Here is a 23,268-nt window from a genome sequence, read left to right on the forward strand (position 1 = left end):
CCTCATATCGAGGACCATAGGGCTTTGATCATGTATTCCGTGTGCATGTTTGACCAGCCTGTGGTCAGTTTGAATTCTGAGTGAAAAAGACACCAAAGACCAGGTCAGGGGCCAAAGTCTAGTTATTTTTAATTGTGGGCCTAAATTTGAATTAAATGGCAACGGTCAGACATTTTTCATTCCTTGGTTTTAACACTACACTAGATTTTTGTGGTATGCTCAGCCACCAAGCCTGACTCTGCTTATCACCTTAACTACATTTCAATACCTAAATTTGTGAGTCACATATCTATCTCTTGATCTAGTAATATATGTCAAGATCATTCAGGAGAAGCCAGTATGCAGAATTTAAAAATAAAACCCCTTTGGATTTATTTAGTTTTATGATGTTAGGAGACTGTTTGGGGACAGCTTATGTTAGTTAGAAAGTGGCATGGCTTTTTGGACATAGTTTAAATATTCTGTCATGGAAATTGCTGGGGGGAAAGATCTATGGGCCTGAACTAGTAGATCTGATATCAGGGGGGTGTGTCTAGACCACAGGTTCGATGACATATATGACAGGTATCTAAGTTGTTTAGGGCAATCTGGGTTTCTTCATATTATTCTGGAATAATTATTACTAACACCTTCTTTCACCTGCTTAGTTTGGATAATAAATTATATGATCACTACCCAAATCACAGATGATGCTGACTGAATGAACTCAAAATAGTACTGATACAATGCCAGGGGATGGTTTGGGGAGGTTTAAGTGCCAGGAAAACTAGACTGTGAGAAACCTGGGACTGACTTAGATGTTAGGCCAAGATGTGCTTCTTATTCAATCCCACGTATAGAGCCAAGGTTGGTGTCCTGGGTGCCAGCACAAAATTGGAAAAATGTCATGGTTCGGAGCTTAAGAACATTTATCAAGTTTGGTTCAAAGAGATCCAAGCTATATAGATGAGAACTTGCAGAAGTAGAATCTGAGTTCAGTTTAGACATTAGGAAGTAGAGAGGAGGAGGAGAGAATTTCAAATAGAAAATCAGGAATAAATTTTAATATTGTGAAAGTATAATAATGAGTACAGCAAAATAACACTATGAAGTATGACTATTGAGAAAAGTACTTTGTGACCTGAGTCTTATTAATAAAACAGTGTCATGATAACTGTGTTTTCAAGGGAGCATGGTATTAGTGCAGATCTAAACAAGTTTTCCAATAGGACAAACAGGAACAAAAAGAGACCTAAAATTATTCCACTTGAGCAAAAATCTGATATAAGAAAAAGTAACCATTTCAATAGTTAGAGAATAGAGAGATTATTTTAAAATGTTGCTAATGTAGTTGGTATTCATTGCCAAAAAAAAAAAAATGTAATTTATTCCTACTTTGTACAATTCCAAAATATCAACTCCAGATGGTTCAGGGACTTAAATGGTAAAAACAAAACAAGCCATTAATTTAAAGAAAAAAGTATAGGAAGATATATGTATATATTTTCTTGAAGTATGGTTGGATCACAAAAATTATATATATAAATTCAAGCCGTAAATAAAATGTCTAATGTACTAAAATGATTATAGTAAAATTTAAAACTTATCAATAGATGCCATAAAGAGATAAAAGACAAGTTACAATTTTGGAAAAGATATTTGTAGCATATATAAGTAACTAGAGGTTAGTAATGAAAAATAAATAACTCTAAAAATGAAAAAACAAAAAGAGAAAGAACTTGATAGACTAATGCATAGAAAAAATGAGCAAAAGATATAAGTAAGGATCAAAAAGAAAACAAAACAAGACACAAATTGCCTATAGACATATCAAAAATATTTAACCTCTTAGTAATAATGAAAATGTACTTAAAACCACGATACTACTTTACATATATCAAATTGACCAAAAGTGGAGAAAAATGTTCATTCTGGTGATGGTGATGATATGAAGCAATAGAAACTCTCACATACGGTGTTGGTGTGAGTGTAAAATTTGGGGGAAAAATATGGCTTTTATCTAGAGAAGTTAAACAGAGACACATGCTATGTCCTAGCAATTTCACTTCTAAGAAAATTCTTGCACATTGCACCAGGATTCATATACAGGAATATTCATAGCAGCATTATTTTACAATAACACATACAGGACATGACCTAGTGTCCATTGGCAGGAAAATGGATACATAATTTGTAGAATATGTATAAGTGGAATACTATACAGCAGTTAAATCAATCAACTACAGTTCCCCATATCAACGTGGCTTGTATAAAAAGTTAAACTATTTATTTAAGTAAACAATGAATCAAATAGGGCAGTGAAAAAACCAATAAATCATGAGGGGCACTCCACCATTGGGGGGTAGGGCAAAGGTTTTTATAGAGAATACATGGAAGCAAAGCAAAAATATATATTTAACTGACTATAACATATATTGTCTTATTTGGGAAAATTTAGTTATTTGGCTAAATAACTAAATAATTTAGTTTGTTTAGCTTGTGATAATTGCTTTTGAGTATCACTCAGATTTGAGATAAATCTAGTTGACTTTGGCTTTGGTTTGTTTAAGTAGACCACCAAAGGCACTAAAGCTACCCAAATCTAACGGCCATCTTGTTAAACAATTTTAACACTGCGTCTCAGCACACGTTTTAAAGGAAGCAAATTATAAGAATTAAAAAGTATAAGTCAATTTATATAGTTATATCACTAAACAATATAATTCAATCTTTAAAAATGGCCTTACCTTTGTTTAGAGATAAATTCATGTAATAAAAAATGTATAGGAAAATAAAGAAATTATTAATACAAAATATGGGACAGTGATAATTCTGAGATGAAGAGAGAGGTATGCAGTGGTAATAGGACAAGTAAGAGGTTTCAAAGTCTTTGGTGATATTTTATTACTTAAGTTTACAGGGGGTTACAAAGATGTGCATTTTTTTTTTTTTTTTTTTTTTTTTTTTTTTTTTTTTAAATTTTTATTTATTTATTTTTTTTTATTTATGGCTGTGTTGGGTCTTCATTTCTGTGCGAGGGCTTTCTCCAGTTGTGGCAAGTGGGGGTCACTCTTCATCGCGGTGCACGGGCCTCTCATTATCGCGGCCTCTCTTGTTGCGGAGCACAGGCTCCAGACGCGCAGGCTCAGTAATTGTGGCTCACGGGCCCAGTTGCTCCGCGGCATGTGGGATCCTCCCAGCCCAGGGCTCGAACCCATGTCCCCTGCATTGGCAGGCAGATTCTCAACCACTGCGCCACCAGGGAAGCCCAAGATGTGCATTTTTTATTGCCATTCATTAAAATACGCACATATGTTATCACATATGTTATATACCTTTATGCCTTTCATTTATATTATATCTTTCACAATTAAACAATCTTAAAAAATAGAGACTGAGAAGATAGAAGTGGTGACACTGAGCATAGCAGCTCTCTGGGGACCATGGTGGACCACAGAGAGATGAGGTAGTTGAGGTAGGGGACACGTAGGAGTGAAGGCCGTGGTGGTCTGAAGTTATAAACGGTGACATTTTATGTTTCTGAGCTGATGTGAAAGCATCAGTGAAGTGGAAAGCAGATGGAGTAGCAGATAGAAGCAGTACTTGCAAGTTTAACGTCATCGTCTATGCAAAACGAGTTGGGATGCAGGGCAAATTTGGAGGAATTGGTATTAAATAGGGAATGATGATCCTATGGGTCTGGAAAGAAGACAAATGGTGCTGCTATGTGCTGGTGAGGTGGTGAAAAGATGAGATAGCCTAGTCTGCTTCTACTTTCTCTATGAAGATCCCAACAGCAACTTGCTTTTATGTTACAGGATGTTGGAAGTTTGAGAAAGGAGGGGTATTCATGAACCACTTGTCTAGAAAAATGAGAAAGTAGCTTCACTAGGTCTGTGGTAGTATTGCTGCTCAGTGCTGAGCACTCTGTTGAACACTGTGACTAGACATTTGAAGTCAGATCTGCAGCAGGGTGGGGGCCTTCCTCCGGTTTGGATGGCGGCTCAGGTGGCAGGCATAGAGTAGGTTTGGTGTTTTGGCACATGTAGTGGATTGAATTGCATCCCCTCAAAAGATATGTTGAAATCCTAACTAGCACAGTACCTGTGAATGCAAGCTTATTTCAAAAAATTGTCTTTAGTGGTGTAATCATGGTAAGATGAGGCTGTACTGGATTAGAATGGGCCCTAAATCCAATGACTGGTGCTCTTTTAAGGAGAGGGAGATTTAGAGACAGACACATTCAAAAGGAAGGCAGCCGTATGAACATAATGGGAGAAATTGGAGTGATGCAGCTACAAGCCAAGGAATGCCAAAGATTGCTGGCAACCAACAGAAGCTAGGAAGAGGCAAGGAAGGATTCTTCCCAAGAGCCTTCAGAGCACGTTTCAGAGGGCCTTGGCAACACTTTAATGCTGGACTTCTAGCCTCCAGAACTGTGAAAGAATAAATTTCTGTTGTTTTTAGCCACCTAATAACTTAAAGGCAGCCCTAGAAACTTAATATACCAGATGACTATGAAAACAAACAATAAGTGAATGATTTAACCATGGCTTATTTAAATATAAGCTTGAAAGGAGAAAAGTGAGGACATAAGGAAGATCTGAAGCATTGAGAAACTGGTAAGATCAAAGGAATGAAAGTATTGATGGGGTCAGAAACTACTTAGAGGAGGTTCTTGAGTAAGAGAACTATAACAGGAAGAGTGGTGCCAGGGAATAGGAATTTTGAAATCAAAGTCTTGGCAGCAAAGAAAAAGTCCAAGATCCTTTTTCTTGGTAGTGATCAGAGAAGTGGGGTCTCCAGTTTTCAAAAGTGAGAAGGTCAAGGAAATGAGAGATCTCATGGTTGTATGGACTGTGTCTATAAGTGACTCCCAATCCTGGTTAAATAATAGAGTATCTTGACAAGCTTACGAATAGACAAATAGCCAGGCTTACCTTATCCCAGACTCATTAACTCAGAATCTCAAAGCTCTGTAGTCCTCCCCAGATCTACTACATCTGAATCTCACAGGCTTATAAAAACTCCCCAGCTTAGTCTAGTGTGAAGCCTGGGTTGAGAGTGGTTCCTAATGAAAAATCACAGTAGTAATAGTGGAGCAGATAACTATGTATAGAAATATTCAATAATTAATGGGACACAGGCATAATGCTGGTTAATGGCAGCAATAGAGCAAGACAGAGCCGGGTGCAACCTGATACTGTGGACTTCAGAAGCTGAGATTTGGAGGAAGCAAAGAGATAACAATCCATCAGAAGTAATAAGAAGTAAAGAGAAGTCATTAACAGCATTTATTAATTTAGTTAAAAAGCAGAAGTAAATATACGTCACTTCCAGACACTTTGGTATATAAGGGAAAAATAAACTGTCTCTATTTTGGAAAACCATTTGTAGGGGATGTAGTGTCCTTAGGGAACTAGTTTGGTTAAAGAAAGAAAGGAAAGTGCACATTTTGAGAAGAGGCTGAGAATTTAGGGATGTGTGCTATGATAAAGAAATGACTCAGTGGAAGGACTTTGGAAAAGAGTCTGTTTTTAGGAGAAATACAAAGCCATATAGACTGTTTTCTGCTGGAAGCCTAGACTCATGGTAGTACCTGAGGTGAACAAGGTTGGGGATTTTAGGGACATTAGTCCTGATTGCTTATTAGGGGAAGTGTAGTAATTAGTTTCCAAAATATGGCCAAGACCAGCAGCATAAGCATCACCTGGGAACTGGCTAGAAATGTAAATTCTTAGGACATGCCCCAGACCAACTGAATCAGGCCCATATCTGTGTTTTAACAGCCCTCCTGAGTGACTCTGATGCATGCCAATTTTGAGAACCACTGGTCTAAAGTCTTTCCTCAAAGCTATATAACAGCCAGGGATCTGCTTAGTCCTGGAGCTCCGGGTCTTGAAACAGCCTGAAGAAGTCTTATTTACATGACTTCTTGCCTGGGCTCAAATTGTGAAGCTGGTAGTATCTAATATGGTGAAATTAAAACCTGAAAGTGATGTGAAGGTGTCCTGACATCTGATCTCTCTCACAGCCCAAGGTCTATGGCACAGGGAGGACAAGGGGGCATGAAGACCCCCATTTACTGGTTGTTCCTAGAGCCTCAGCTGCTGAGTGAGTGCGTATGAGTAACAGGGATTATATACACGTACTAGTAAGAATAAAACGAAAAACACAAATACAGATGTCCAAGGGCAACAGCCTTGAATAATCAAAAGCTAATAAAATGAGTAAATAAACTTTGTAAAAATTCACCAGCTCATTGTCATTTTCTAATTTTCGTATGGATCAAAGAAACTTCCACTTTAATTAGCCTTGATTTGAGGTCTAACATTTTGCACTAGGACCAGCATTTCAGATTATGTTTTTGGAAGAGCTCTCCTATCTTCCTATCTTCCACACTAGATATTCAGAGAAACTCCAAGAAGCCATTTTGGCCTTTTAAATTTTTTTTCTTTTTCTCTCTCTTCAAAGCAATATTCAAGTGGAATTTTCTGTAACATTATGGCTAATATTTTATAATATAAAGCAAATTGATTGAGGTCAATTATGGCTTGTCATCCCCATAGTTAAAGGCTAAACAAAGAAGGCCTTTCAAGTGCTCTTCCCCACAATTTATGCATCATTTAAGATTTGACTATAAACTAATAAATTAGTATTCCAGTGTAATTCTGTGGAATAAGCCGCCTTTTTTATGGTCACTACTTATATAAGCATAAAATTTAGTACCACCAGAATTGTATCTTGAAAGAGAATTTCTGTATTGTTATTTAAGGAAGTTCATTAGTTACAAAAAAATTCAAGCTCATTCTAGTGTGGTTTTCTCTGCTGCTTGCTTTGCTCTCAGGTGCCACATACGTTTTATCCTTTGGGCAGTTTTAGTCTTGTCTGACTTAGAATACTATAAGATATTGACCTCGCATGTCTGATATCCGTTTCTCGTTCTTCAATCTCTGAATTTACAGAAACTGAACGAGCCAAAGAAGAGGTTGGTGCTGCCTCAACTAAAAAAGGTAAGTGCAGCTTAAAGAAAAAGATGTCCTGACTATAACTTCTTTAGGCTAAGGTTTCTAACTCAATGTATTGTTTAGTGCTTATAGAAGAGCTCTATTTATTGATTTTACTATTTCACTGATACGGAAACCCACTTTGCACAAGATTTGTAGTACCTATGTTAACAAGGCTTTGTCTTCAGTGCTCTAATGCCAATAGTTTTATTCCTTTAGGGTCATAAACTAAAGCTAGTAATTATAGTCCAATTGTAAGTTAGTTTTTGAAAAATTGAAGAAATGCTGCTGTGTAAGCTCAATGGGATCCCAGTCATCTGGAGAGCATTCAAATTCAATATACTGATCTATAAGGTTAGTGTTTGAGCAAACGAAACTTTGACTAGTAGAACTTACATGAACAGTGTTCGCTTTGTGCAAGAATAGTATCAAATTTAAGTTTGAATTTAAGTTTTCAAAGCTATTCCTCCTGTCATGTCTAATCAGAAGCAACTATTATGTGAATATTGACTCCTCTCAGTAGACACTCTAAAGAATATCTTTAAGAACACTAATACATGTTAAAAATATTCAATATGATGAAAAATTTACATATTCTCTATTCAAAACAAACTGGAACAATTTTGAAATTTGTGATTCTGTTTTACAAATAGAAATGAAATCAGTAATGTATTCAATATCTTTGGAAGAATCTCAAGACACAGTTTAACAACCCTATCCTCAACATACACTCACACACACACACACACACACACATACAACAGGAGTACCCTTTCACATACACGCCACTAAAATGGCATAACATTTTTCTCCTTAAAAAATCTCTTATTGCATATGCTCTATAAGAGAATATATATCAGGACTATAGGGAGTTATAAAATATATATGCTACATATCCACATTCTCAATCCCAAGCAACATATATATGGATATAAATGAATACATGAATATAAATTTATATATTAGTTAATAAATTAAAATATAAATTAATATACATTAGTTATATAAATTAATGTATAAATTAGTACACACATATGTATGTCTAATGAAAGACAAAAAATTAAATGATACTTAAAGGAAAATATAAACTGTACTGTAAGATAATACTTAATTAGAAGCAATTGAATTATTGAGATTAATTGGTTCCCTTTTTCAAATACAGCTCTATTTATTATTCTGAATTTATAGTAGATAGGAATAAAATCTGTCTCCTAGATAGTTCTTTTCTTAGTAATGTAATATTTGTGATGTCATTTTTGAGGTAAGTGATCATGATACATGTTTCATTGACATCTTTTACTAGGTATCAGTTTTTCCATAAGTGGCAGAGCCATGAATTTATTGGAAGTCCATATTAATATATCTCATTCTTTTATGGTGTCTTATTTTGAAATCAATTTTGCTTGTCAACATTAAATGGAATGTGTGGGTAAAACCTGGGTGCTTCAGGATGGATAATGCCATGGTATCAATGACAAGGCTACGAGTCTAAATACAGATTCAGAGGAAGTCATAATCTAGGCATGGATACAGGGTATATGGATCTAGTAAGTGAATATAAGGTCAGGACATCTATATGTGTTGAAAGCAAGAACAAAAGTGAGACAAAATTGTGTTTAGAATCTTCAGCCATAGGTGAGACCAGTGGATGTCCAAATAGCAGTATATGGGTTTCATCTGGAATTAGATTTCAGATACTGAGCCTCAGGGAATCCTTGATCGTGAAGATGGTCTGGAGACAGATTTAAAAAGAAAAGATTCAATAACCAGTAACTGACCCATGCACAGACTCTGAACCACTTGGAGCCTAGATGTTAGGGCAGAAATACAAGCATACCTAATTTGGAGTTTAATCAAGTCAAATTGGAGTGAGCAGAGATACTGAATTGATATTGAACCATCAGTTAGTGAATTCACTGGAATATTCAACCAAGAATGGTCTCTGAGTTTAGAGTAAGGCCAGGCATATTGGTTGGGATTAAGTAGACCTGGTTGCTAGGCTTGGAGTGAAATGTAAGGAGAGAAATAACCTTTTATGAAATTAAACTATTGGCATTAATTACTTTGACTCTAGTTAGTCTTAGATCTCATACCTCAATCATTAATTTAAATATGACTCTGCATATTAGGTTTCCTCTCAACTGTAGAATGAACAGAAACAAGTGTTCCTTCCAAAGCCATCATAAATATTTTGAAACTCAGGTAGAGCTTTACCAATTTGACAAGTTACATATAAAAGTCAAAGGAGACGCTTCTCATTTGTCAAGTAGTTTTCATTTCTCCTCCTCCTCACTGACAATCAATCACACATGAAAATATATATTACTTCATCATACATTTAGTAACCAGTCCCTAATCTCCACAAAACTCAGTATATGTTACAAGATGTCCACCTTTTAGTCCCTTTTAAATAAGTAGAATAAGAAAGTAATTTGGGTTTTCTTTATTTGTTTTTAAGATACTGCAAATTGTTATTCTACATTGAGGCTTGAATTAGGAACCATGTGTGCAATGTTAAGTGGAAATTACTGATTTTCTGATTGTTTTAAAATTTTCAAAGTTAAAAAATAATTTAATATTTTAAATTAATTACAGTGTGCCAATTTATATGTAGTATAATTATTTGATCATAAGCCTGCTTTTAAGTCATATTTTCTTTGGAGATATATAGTATTTTACCATCAATATGATAATCCTCTTACTGTTTTATATTTGATTTGCAGCTTTCAAATCATTTTCACTTTCATTCAACATATATTTATGGATCACATACTATGTGAAAACTTAAGGAAATATTCAGATGTTAATACTATTCTTGAGCAGTTAAAGATAGGGAAAAATATGAATCCTTATTGAGTCCCTGAGTTGTTTGGACCTCATTTTTTGCTATCAGCTAAAGGTTTTCCATATAATCATAGTTCATGTTTGAAAGCCAACAGGGTAAAGAGATAAATACAGATAAAGAGCCGTAGGAGTTTAAAAATTATTCTTACCTGAGGAAAAGCAAAACATTTATTATACAAGGTGACTTTAGAGTCAAGCCTTAAATAACAGAAAGAATTTTGTTATGTAATAATTAGTTGGAAGGGTGTCTTGGGCATAGGTAACAGAGGAAGGCAAAGTGGTGGGAAATTGCAGGATGTGTATGAGGAATAACAAGAGTCTCAAAAACACAGTATGAATTAGTACAACCTGTGCTAATAATGCAGTAAAGGGGCCTGATTTTAAAATTGGACTCTACTGCATGGGCAATAGGGAGTCAATGAAAAATTGTAAGTATAGGAAATAACACTCAGGTATTTGCTTTAGGAAAGGGCAGGATAGTTAGGAAGCTTTGGCAATAATGTAGGCAACGTGCATTAGGACCTGATATTAGTTATGAGATTGGAAAGAAGGGATATTTTATAAGCACTATTATAAAGTAGATTCAGTGGAATTGACAATCGACCAGGTTTGGAAGGGAAAAAGTCAGAAATTATTTAATAACAATAATAAGTTTTCAGACTGGGTGCTAGAAGAATATTGTTGGTATTTACCATAAAAATGAAGAAGAAAGATAAAAATAGTTTGGTGAGAGAAGACAAGATTAATTTTAGACATATTTAAATTATAGTGCTGTGGCACATGCAAGTAGCAAGTAGGTAGCTCTAAATGTCAAACTAGAGCTCCAGAGAGTGACAAGACTGGAGATATATCTGTGGGTGTCCTCTGCGTGGGTTAATGGTGGAAACAGTAAGAATCCATGAGCTTTTTCATGAAGAGATGTTCTCGAGAGAGGACAGGTCTGGGATGGAATGCTAGAGAACATTTGCAGGAAGAAAAGCAAAGGAGAGTCAAAGAGAAAAAGCAGAAAGTAGTGACTAGAAAGATCAGAGGTTAAAAAAATGTAATTGTTATAATTTCATAGTAACCAAGGAAAATAAACCCTTTCAATGACAAGGTGGTTGTCACCAAGTCATTGGATTTGTCAACTAGATGATTATTAATGATTTTCAAAAGAGAATTTTCTGGGGAGTGGCACAACTAAAAGCTAAATGATGACAAATTGATTGAGGGATGACGAAGTGAAAGATACAGGCAATGATGCTGAAGAATATTGGTTAGGAATAAAACGATAAATAGGATAGTAGCTTGAGGTTCTTGTTTAGTCTATATCCATTTCTATTTTAATCTCCGAGGTAAAGTGTTTATCCTCCTCTTCAAGACCAGTCTCTCCATTTGGGTCCTTCTTGATCAGTCATCCATGCTATCTTGTGGCATTATGTTCTTTCGCCTTATTGACTTTATTCCTCATTTTGGAAATATTATTCTCAGTTTAAAATTACTTTTTTCTAGATTCCCATATCTCCCTCTACTATTTTCTCTCCTCTATATCTTAGCCAGTCTTCTGGATGTTGGAGTGTTAACACTGCTTCTTATCTCCCACAAAGATGAAGCTTCTGTTTCTACTGTGCTTCTGATAATAGGGCTAATGCTGAAGACATTATCATTCCAGTCCTCACATTATTAGACGTCTCAGTGGCATTTACCACTTTGTCTTTTCTCTAAGCTTCTCTACTGTTGGGTGAGCATGACAACAGTCTCCTAGTTCTCACCATATTCTCTGAGCTTTATTTCTGACTTCTTTGTGTGTTTTTTCTTTGCTTCCCCTTAATTATTGGTGTTCCCCAGATTCCATCATTAATCCTCTGAACTTCTCATTCTATACCCTCTCTTCGTGAGATATGTACACTCTCAAGGTTGAAACTCTGCCTTTTATCCTGAAGATCTCCAATTCTATGTCTTCATTTCAGGACTTCTCTGGCAAAGAGCTTTTCCCTGAAAATTTCAGGCTTGTATATTCAAACGTCAAATAAACACCTTTAAATTCAATGTGTCTTAACTTATACTCTTCATTTCCTTTTCCCAGCTTGCTTTTAATTATCATTGGTGAAACCACAATCCATCCTCCACTTCCCTAGAAATCTGAGGGTGATTAATTTTCTCTTTCTAGCCTTCAGGTGATTATTCAAAGAATCTTCAAGTTCTGCTGATTTTGTTTCCTAAATATTTCTTGAGTTTACTTCCTCCTATTCATAACTATGACTTCTATGTTAATTCAAACCTTCATTATCTTTTTCTTGAACCACTGTAATGATCTAAACACTGTCCTCACATCTTTATTTTTATTTCACTACTATTCATCCTAGCAGAACCCCCTCAACATAAATTATCAAAGTCATAAAACTGAATAAACCACACTTAATTTAAAACTCTGTTTTTTTCCCAGTTTTTTATAAAATAAAGTCCAAACTTGTTAAAATGATGTAAGAGTCCTCCAAGATCTGGCTCCTATATCCTTTTCCAGCTTCATCTTCAGATATTTTGTATGCTACAATAATACCATATTGTTTATAATTCCAAATTTACTAGAAGTAAGATTCAGGGAAAATGATAGCCGGAAAGGATGGCCTTGTGAATAGATTGAGTTGTTAGCATTGTCTGAGAAGTGATGAGAAGCCTCTCTTTCCTGTCTCTCCACCTGAATATGTATCCAAGATTTAAGACTTTGTCTTCCACAATCAGTGATTTATTCCATTGTTTCAGTCATTGCCATCTCCAGGCAATAACCCTTGGGCAGGTAACATTACATTCTTACATCCTTGGAAATAAGAGTTTGTCATGCTAATCCTATAGATGTATATGCCAGAAGTAATGTATGTGTCATATGGGTGATATTCCAAACTGCACAATATTTCCTTACCACTCTCCACTCTTTACCAGAATTCTAACATACCCCAATTCCATGGAAGCCTCACTACCCAGGCAAGCCCCTATAACTAATGGGCATGTGTTGAGTGGTGTTAAGGGGAAAGAAAGAATTGAGTCCTCGAGGAAAACATAGTGAAATAAGAGCCTAGAATGAAGCAAGCGATGTCAGCATCACAGCAGATAAGATGCTTCCTTTTCTCTCCCCTTCAATCTACAACCTGTGAAACATTAACAACTCAACAGAAAGCCTCTGCCCTGCCCATCAGAATGCCAGAGAATTCCGCATATCTGCACATCTAAAGGTGGATGGACGGGAACACATCGAGGAGGTAGAACTGGGGAAACAGTGGAGGCAGTCCCTGCAGTCGTGGTCCCCTGGCTGTGGCAGCGAAGCCTGCAGCCCCAGAGAACCCAAAAGCAGCAAGGGAAGCAATACATAGGACTCTAGCCTCCTGAATGTAGTGGTGCCCATGGCCACAGATAACCGCGACCCAGTTCCTCCAGCCACAGAGCCATCCACGACTCCAGCCCCCTGTTCCCTGCCTGCAGTGTTGAAGCCCACAAATCTGACAATACCTGATATAGAGGCACTTGCAACTCCAACTGCACCCCACCCACCCCTTGGAGCCTGCAAATCAGGAGAGCCCAGATGTGGCAGAAGCACCCACCATCCTGATGCCCCAGGTGGTGGTGCCAGCAATACCAACAGCAGCAAGGTACCAATTACCCCAGAGGCACAAGCAGCAGTAACAAGGGCACTGGGTGACACCTCTGATAGAGGTGGTGGAGGGCAGAAAATGCTGACTCTCAAATAAAACCAGAGGCAGCACAGGTGAGAGAAACCAAAAACTTGTTCGATAGTGCCACCTACTGGAAAACAAAAGAAAGCCTTCTAATTTCTAACCTGTTGAATCCTTAGAATTTAAAAAAAAAAAAAAAAAAAGCTTTACCTAAACAAGAATGATATTCGCTACTTCAAACGCACTGGCAGAGGAACAACACATCAAGCACCATGAAGAACCACAGTAACACAGTATCAAAAAAAGAAAATGATAATTCTCCAGAAACCAAACTTAAAGTCACAGAATATTGCAATCTAACTGATTGAAGAAACTGAATGAACTGCAAGAAAGCTCAGAAAGGCAGTTCATTGAGCTTAGGAATAGAATTAATGAACAGAAGGAATACTTTAAGTAATTGAAACTCTAAAAAAGAGCCAAACAGAAATTCTGGAGCTGAAGAATTGAATAAATGAGATGAAGAATGCATTAGAAAGCATTGGGAAAAGAGAATATGATATGGAAGAGAGAATTAGCAAACTCAAAGATAGAAAGCCAGAGAAGATACAAAACATCATAGAAAACCATCAAACCAAAATGGCAGACAGAAACACAAGGAAAAGAGGGCACCCAGAAAACAAAAGATAAAATGGCAGAACTAAGTCCTCCTCTGTAAATAATTATCCTAAATGTCAATGGATTGAATTCACCAGTCAAAAGACACAGAGTGGATGGATGGATTAAAAAACAAGACCTAGCTATATCCTACCTCTGGGAGACTCACCTCAGCTCTAAATATAAACATAGGCTAAAGTAAAGGGATGGAAGATGATACTCCAAGCAAATGACAGTCAAAAAAAGTGAGTATATTCTGTGCTCATGAATTGGAAGAATGAACATTGCTAAAATGTCCATATTATCTAAATCAATTTACAGATTCAATGCAATTCCAATCAAAATCCCAAGGATGTTTTTCACAGAGATAGAACAAAAAATTCTAAAATGTATATGGAACTACAAAAGATTCTGAATGGTTGAAGCAATCCTAAGAAAAAAGAATAAAGCTGAAGGTATCACATTCACTGGTTTCAAACTATATTACAGTTATAGTAATTAAAACAGCATGGTATGGGCAGAAAAACAGATACATAGATCAGTGCAATGTAATTGAGAGCCGAGAAAGAAACCCACACATATGTGGAAAATTTTACAAAAAAGGAGTAAAGAAACCTGGAGAGCCACATGCAAAAAGATGAAACTAGAACAGTACCTCATACCTTCCACAAAAAAATGAACCCAAAGTGGATTAAAGCCTTGAATGTAAGACCAGAAACCATAAAACTCTTAGAAGAAAATATAGGCAGTATGCTCTTTGACATTAGTCATAGCGATATCTTTCAGGATGTGTCTCCTCAGGCAAGGGAAACAAAAGAAAAAACAAATAAATGGGACTCATCAAACTAGAAAGCTCCTGAACAGCAAAGGAAACCATCAAAAAAATGAAAATGCAACCTGCCCTACCACCGAGTGTGAGAAGATATTTGCAGATCATATATCCAGTTAGGGGTCAATATAAAAAAATATAAAGAACTCATACACCTCAACCACAAAAAACCAGAAAACCCAATTAATAAATGGGCAGAGGAGCTGAATAGAAATTTTCCAAAGAAGGCATATAGAAGGCCAAGAGGTACTTGAAACAGTGTTCAACATCACTAATTATTAGGGAAATTAAAATTAAAACCAATAGCAAATATTATACTCAATGGAGAAAAATGGAAAGATTTCACCCTGAGAATTGGAACAAGACAAGGATGTCTGCTATCAGCACTTCTATTATGCGTTGTACTGGATATTCTAACCAGTGCAATAAGGTGAGAAATAGAATTAATCAGTACAAGAATAAAAAAGTAAAAAGTAAAACTATTCACAGGTGAAATTATCTGCTTGAAAAATTCAAAAGAATATACAGATGAACTATTACAACTGAGTGAATTTAGCAAGTTTTATATAAAAAAGTCATTTTTTCCCTTGCTCTGTCTCTAGTTCATGTCATTAACTTTTTGAAAAGATCATGATCATTTACTCTGTAGACACTTGATTTATGTAATTGTTTCTTCAGAATATTATTTAATATGTTCTCTATATCGTATATTTGATTAACCTGAAAGCTTAACCTTTGGCTTAACTTGATTCCAGTTGGCTGCTTTGGCAAGAATACTTCAGAGGTGATACAGTTGTACATCACACTGCATGTCATGAGGAAGCACAGAATGTCTGGATGTCCTATTGTGAATGAGTGGCTCTAAGTTTCCTCAGTGGGTTAAGTTGGTGACAATCACATTTCTTCATTTCCAAGTTGCAGTTTTCCCCATGCAACTCTTGGGGGTGATGCCTGGGTATGACGGCAATATCCAGTTCCCCATTCATCCTTCATCTAATAGTTGCTAATGTCCTCTGAAGATCCTTACTTGAATCAGTTATTTCAGTACACTGATTTTGTATGAATCATTTCTATTTCTTGGATGTATAACAAGGTAAGCAGAAAATACTCCACTGAGAGTAGTAAAATCTCAGTAGTTCATGGGAAACAGCACCTAAGTGATAATTCTTATTTCTTTTTTGGTTACTTGTGATTTGGAATGACTTCATTTAATATTTAAGCAAATCTCAAGCATGACTACACTGTCCTTTGAGTTGATTAAGCAACATTAAGCTTGAATTTAAAGGAGTATCTAGTTGACATTTTCAAGACGCTAAGTGGCTCCAGCAATTACCTGGAATGTAAGTCGATTAATCATAATCCTGTCAAGCGGAATTCTTCATAGAGCTTGTTTATCAAAGCAGAGTATAAAAGAACAAGATAGAAAACAGTGTGCAAAGACTAGTAAGAAGAGGGCAAGGGATTATTTTTTTCTCTAATTCTTTAAGAGTAGATTTATAATAGTAGGTTTCAGTTGGATTTTAGAGAAGTGAGAAATATTGAAAAAGCTTTAAAATAGGTTGTTTAGAAGAAAATTTTGGCATTGAATGAGTTACAAAATGCCTTTTTGAGCAGAAGCAGCATTTACATCTGGAATTTTATTTAAACCTTATCTCTGCTTTGCAGCTGTACCTGGAAAGAAGGAAGAGAAAACAACCAAGACAGTGGAGCAAGGTAAAAAAAAATGAAGGAGGTTGACATTATCTTCTTTAGAAAGACAACAACACGAGGAGGAAAGCACTGGATTCAGACAGGCGGACGACAATAACCTTTAAATCGATTGCTCTCTTTCACTGTCCTTGCATGTTTTTCTGTGCCAGGGAGAATGTGAGGTGGCAATCTGGGTTTTTGTTCTTTTGTATAACTAAACTTTGAGTGTAAGTTCAGAACGGGAAAGCTCCACAGACTGCTTAATTACAAGAGAAATGCTGAAGATTGTTGGGAATAAGGAAATCTTCCAGGGCAATTGGTAGACATTTTTTTCTGTTTGATTTGTGGTTTTAACACCACCTGACTGATCATAGTTTAAAGAACAGAGGTGACACAATTGTGTTTATGCAAAAACAATTTCTACTGCTTGAAAAGTAATATGTTAAAACAAAGCAAAAAACCAGCAATACAGGTAAATTACTTGTGTTTATATTACGACTTCAACAGTTGATTCTGCCAAGAGGTCTAAAATTTCAGTGTTATAAACCATAATGCCATAAATAATGCATTTTCTTTTTTTAATGCAGCTATATAATAAATATATCATTCTAGAATATGCTTGAGAAAAATGCTACAGCAGAGTAGAGTAAAAGCATTTGAAGTGATGTTGGGCCTTCTGTGAGAGCTCACAGTGTTAATAATTTTAATTTTTGTTCCCCCCACTCTTTGGCTTTTAATATATTATAATATTATAATATGTATTATTTATTATAATAAATAGATGAAATCAGAACTAGCAATAATTTTGTCAAGAATGAAATCAAAATCATTTCTCCTCTTAAATTTGAGACAAATTCCTAATATCAGAAATTAGGTATTTTTACATAAATATATCAAGAAAATCCTTCAAACCCTCACATTTCAGATAAGTAAACTAAGGTTAAAAAATTCATCAAGGATTTATTTCCTTTGGTTTTTCAAAAGAAAAATCACATTAAATCACATTGAATAAGGTTTCAAATTCATTTGGCTTCTGTGGACTACCTGGACTTTTAGAATTCAATAAAATGTTTCTGTCAACTTCTTTTTGAGGTGGATACTTTAGTCTCTGAAATATAAAGTAGAGCTCTAGGAGCACGGATCCCAATTTCAACTTGTTGACTTAGACAAGGTTCTGAGCCTAAATCTCTTCTCTAAAAAATAGAGTTAATTATACCTGACCTGCCTGTCTGACAAGATGTGGAGTTCAAACAAGAAAACGTATGTGAAAGGATATGAAAAAATATAAACTCCTAGTTAAGTATATAGTATTTACTTAAGCATTTTTCCTTATAAAATCAGCTTCAATATAAATGAGAATCAAAACGCTTTGCTTTCACTAAGCTTCATAGTTTTTCTCCCCTCTAGTATAAAGGCGTTGGTTACTCATCTTACAGCATTTGCAGATTTTTTTTATAGCCACAGCAAATTAAGAGAAGACTGACTAGAATATAAAATGTCCACATTAATAATAGTACCTAACATATAACTGATTAAGCACAGATTGTTTATGTCTTCTTACCTTCATGTTGGTCTCAGTTTCATTAATTCTATAATGTTGCCTCAAATAGTTTGGAGACTGGAAATGGCTCTTAGGGATGTGAATTTACTCCTTCAGATGATTTTATAATTCATTCTTTTATTAAAAATACTTTCTATTTTATAAACACTTAGGCTCTTGGCCTATGTAAAAACAATAAGAGATTCTTTCAATGACTTTTTATATTGACTTAGTAAATCATTTCAGTTTTAAATATTGTAAAGCAATGACCTCATTCTTTAACTATACAAATCATAAGAAATAAGGTATTTGGATAGCTTGCATACTTTTGTGATGGTATATCTATGACTAATAATTTATATGAAAATATATATATTGTGATTTTAATAAATCAAGGAATTTATGTGAGAATAAATCAATTACATTCTACAGATTTCATCATAATATTCTAATATTTATACATAAGATGATGCTTTGACTATTGTGTACTTCTCTTCCTTATATAGTTTTTAGTTATTTTCAGAAGTATAAATAATCTAAAACTAGTTCATAATTCTTTGAAGTACAGTTAAATAGTTTATAAAGAGTTATTTTCATTTAAGTTTGAACTTATTGACTTGTACTAGGGAAAAACTATGATACTCATAATTCTTCATAGATTTCAAATACACTGTGTGATCTATGTAAAACTGTGTACACTGAACCTCTGAACTTAGTCTGCACTATAATTGTACTTGGGAAACATCGATTAAGCTAAACTTTACATTATGGAAAATTCATATAGTGAAAGGTGAAATAAATTTTATGTTTATGTAATTTAGTGAACTAGACCTCATAACGTTTAAGAATTAGAAATTTAGTTAATCTAACCTCTTCAAAAGTCCAAAAAAGTATCTCTATTTTATCTTTAATTCATGATGGATCATGTGGTTTTTAGTTATTCTTCTCATAAAGATCTTAAATTGGCTAGACCAGAATTTTGAGTATTAAGAAACTCGTTATACATTTTCCCACACTAAAGCCACACACGCACACATACACACCCACACACACCACAGACACCATTAACGATTTCTCTTGTTTAGAAAGCAATTACCTAGAAGCATCAGGAGACACAAATATTTTCCACAATGCATGTTGCTCTCCTTATAGTGAGAGCCAAGGAATGCCAAAGATAAAACATCACAATATGTGCTACTGTATGAAGATTTGTCTTTATGTATTTGTATATTATATCTAGAAAGAGTACATCACATTTCATTAAGCTTGGTTTATTTATTGTTTGATATTTAATTTCTCATTTTTAGTGTACTTTTTCCTCAGTATTACTTTTCAAAATTGACCTGTCCCCCTAAATCCAATTTCCCTCTCTCTTTTTCAATCTTGTTTTCTCTCAGAAGAAAAGTTTTCGTAGTATTTGCTTGTTACTAGCCAGAGGATCAAAGCAGTCACTCTAGGGAAGCATCCAGTGACTTCTTACTTACTGTGGCAGGGAAGGAGACCAGTCAAGGCAACTAACTTTAATGATCTGAGGTGTAGATTGGAGTCACAGCATCTCCTTGTTTCTAATTTTCTTCCTTCAAAGTGATTTCAATCCAACAATGAGAAGGTGCAGAAAATAGTAATAAATCAAATCATTTGCATATCATCTTTCTTTTTCTTTCATTCACACCTGTGCATGATATTACTTAAAGCTTTCTTTAAGAGTTTGTTCTAATGGCCTGTAACAGTGCTGGCATGTAGGAAGTGTTCAATAAATACTTGTGGGTTGAATGAAAACATAGAGGAATTGTTGAAGAAAAGAATACGAGGTGATCCAGATATCAATGATCTGTGCCTCTAAATGCTGTACAATTAAGATATTTTAGTAAATGAAATGTGATTTCTGATAGCAAAGATTGCCAAATATTTCAGAAACCAGGATAAGTGATTAAATCATCTAACTACCCTCATTTTAAAGTAAAAAAAGTAGAGCAAATTAATAATTAAATATGCATTATTCATTAATTATATCATTATTATGATCTTTGTAGATGGTACTCTTACATAACAAAACAGCATGTGGTAAACTATCATATGGATAAAGATATTGAATAAATTAAATTTAGCAATTGCACCTTCTATATTGTAAATTAAAAAAAAACTTAAAACGAGAGAGAAAATTTAATAATTGCCCAATTAGGCCAATGTATGTCTAAATATAGAAACGTAAGGCCTTATCCTCACTTTTCTTGGTTTTACCTTATAGAACAGAATTAGATGATCTTCTATTCCTTTGAATCATAAAAAAATTTATGTTCAACAAAGTTTTTAAGTAGTATGTCCCTCATATCAGAATAAAAAGGCTCTTCCTTCTATAGGAGAAGGCTGGTCTAGAAAGACTTTTATTTCTAGGATTCTAAGACTCAAATGTTAAGGGAAAACACACTTTATAAACCTGGATATTTTAGTATCCCAAAATTAAACTGAAAATTTCATTACAGAAACATTAGTTATAGTTTTCCATCCTCTTAACAATTAAAAATCACTTCAAAATCCACTTAAGTACAAACATGACAAAAATATTCATGAAAAATGATTAAAGAGAATTTGAGTACCTATTAACCACCAAGAATAAATTTGAACACGATTAGTAATCATTAAGGGTAAAATTGGAGCATATGGATCATAAATGTATCAAATGCAGTTCATTTCCTGTAATAAAACTTATATTTTGCTTTAAATTAAGAAATCTTTTTAAATTCATAAGCGCAGTAATTTGTGTCCACTTGAAGACTTTCTGTTTTTCTTTGCCTTTGTTGCTATTTTGTAAACAATGGTACCCTACATAATTGTATTAGTGTTTTAAATTGTCACAACAACAAGTGAAACCCAACTGATATTACATGCTTTTTGTGTTTGTCATTGTCCCCAGACACTTTTCAGATTCTTCTATTCTTTGTACATGTACTGGTCTATTTAGAATCTGCTATGCGTATTTGTTGTAGATTGATCCCATACTTTCAAGTAAATGTTAATAATATCTAAGAGTAGTGATTTCTCTGAGAGAAACTTATTTATTTAAATAAATGTTTATACTTCATGATGTGTCAACACTATAAAAAAAGAGAAACAATTTTACATTTAAGATCAATGGAGTGAAACTGAAGGTGTAGTTGATACATATTGTATTTAATTATTTGCTTAATATGTGATTATAAAATAACCTATTTGCACATGTGGACTAAGTCATGCTGTTGACCCTCAATAAATGTTAAAGTATAATAACAATAGTATTGATTCCTGTGAATTCCAAACTTTTGACAATAGTTTGTGCTCTGGTTGTTTAATATTTATTGAGCGCCCACAACAGACTAGGCGCTGGGAATGGGTGTGAGGAGTATTGAGTGGGCTTTGGAGAGAAGATGGTCTACATACAGAGCTCATGCAATGCTTGTAAAAATGAGTGTACTCTGCTTGCTTACATATTTTATATATTTTCAAGAGAACTTTTTGCAATTTTCCACTATCTCACTTGCTCACATAACACATTTCACTACTACTTCTTACTTTTATTTCATTTAATACTTTTAGAATGTTCTCATAATCATTTGATCTCATGTATGGAAATTTCTTTCTAGTCCCTTTCTCACCATGTTCTTCCCCATTCCCTTCATCACTTTAATAAATAGACAGGTATAAATCCTACCTATCACAGCTGATTCACAACACACTCAAAAAGTTTGTATTGTTGCATTGATCTCCTACAGGGTACCACCTCCTGCCATGCAACATTTGGTTCATGTGATTCATTTATTGGTAGGAATGTCATTGAATGCTAAAGAGAATTTCAGCCCGGTAAAGGAGCAATGTGTGCCAGTGAGGTTGGCAAGATTTGGAGGCAATGCTAAAAGATGTGCATTCATGCTGTACCTTTTCCCTCAGACGTTAATGGTTCTTGTATTAATGATCCATTTTCTCTAATAAACTAGTGTGTAACTTGATCACTCTCATTTTATACAGGATATACTATAGGCAAGTACAAGTCACACAGAGAGATAATTGTAATGCCCACATTCCAGTTTCCATCATGCATAATTCTGCTTTTCAGTTATCATGAAACTGAACCACTCCTCTGCCTAATGTGACCTCTGTGCCTATCTTTTTCTTTCCTTTTCTTAGAGACTGTGGCCATTTCATGGAGAAGGACAGTAAAACTATAACATTACCCCAGGAACCTCCCCCTGCACTTCATACTGGGGTCACTACTTTTACCACCAGGTTACCTTTTTAACTCTGGAGTCAGAGGAACTGGCTATTAGATGAGCTAAATTAAGTTACCTGACGTTGCCAGAACAGACAATGTACGTAGGGGTAGTGTGTCACTCCTACTCTGTCTATATTCTACCCCTTCCATGATTCATCAAAGTAATTTCTTAATGGCAATTGTATCCATCTTTTAGGTTCTTAAAAGCAACAAACTTTTTACATCATGCATGTGCTCTTGCTTCATCTATCTTATAATTCTAAAACTTTGTCTTGATGTAATGTCCAACAATCTTTATGTAAACTAATGGAATGCAGTTATAAACCATTTCCTAAAGCCCAGTCAAATCAAGTTGTAAATATGAAGAAAAGTTGTCATATGATTTCTGAATTTAATGACAATGCACTTCAGATAAAGTGTATATTTTTGATCATTGTCTACATCTTAATATTAGGTTGATGGTTCTTTAAGAAATCCTTAAATCTGTGAAAAACCATTTTCATCCTCTTTATAATGAAAACTCTTACAAACCTTATTTTTCCTCAGAGAATTTTGATCACCATTACCAGGATTTGGCAAGTAAAAACTATTTTAATTATTCAATATAGATATTTGAAGATTACAATTTTGTTCTCCAGAGAGAAAAATTGACTTTTGTTTGTTCCTTTGACATTCTACGCTAGATTATATAAAAGACTGCGGAAATGCATTGTAGTGTTTACCATGTAACACACCAAGAAAACACCTCCTTGCAAGTTCAAGGACATTAAACTGCTAATTATGTCTCTCTTTTCTATTAATATTTACTTTCACTCCTGCTTTTATTCTGAAAC

At 34.7% G+C, this 23,268-nt stretch overlaps 1 protein-coding gene across 1 annotated transcript in view; it reads left to right on the forward strand.

Annotated features, from left to right (window-relative positions):
- Nucleotides 1–23,268, forward strand: part of TRDN (triadin) — a 370,489-nt gene that overhangs the window by 255,980 nt on the left and 91,241 nt on the right. The window contains exons 20-21 of the mRNA XM_036871396.1: nucleotides 6,945–6,992; nucleotides 16,626–16,673. Coding sequence (XP_036727291.1) covers nucleotides 6,945–6,992; nucleotides 16,626–16,673 — 96 coding nt within the window. The remainder of the gene's footprint in view (nucleotides 1–6,944; nucleotides 6,993–16,625; nucleotides 16,674–23,268) is intronic.

The sequence above is a fragment of the Balaenoptera musculus genome, chromosome 12 (assembly GCF_009873245.2).
Source record: "Balaenoptera musculus isolate JJ_BM4_2016_0621 chromosome 12, mBalMus1.pri.v3, whole genome shotgun sequence".
Taxonomy (NCBI): domain Eukaryota; kingdom Metazoa; phylum Chordata; class Mammalia; order Artiodactyla; family Balaenopteridae; genus Balaenoptera; species Balaenoptera musculus.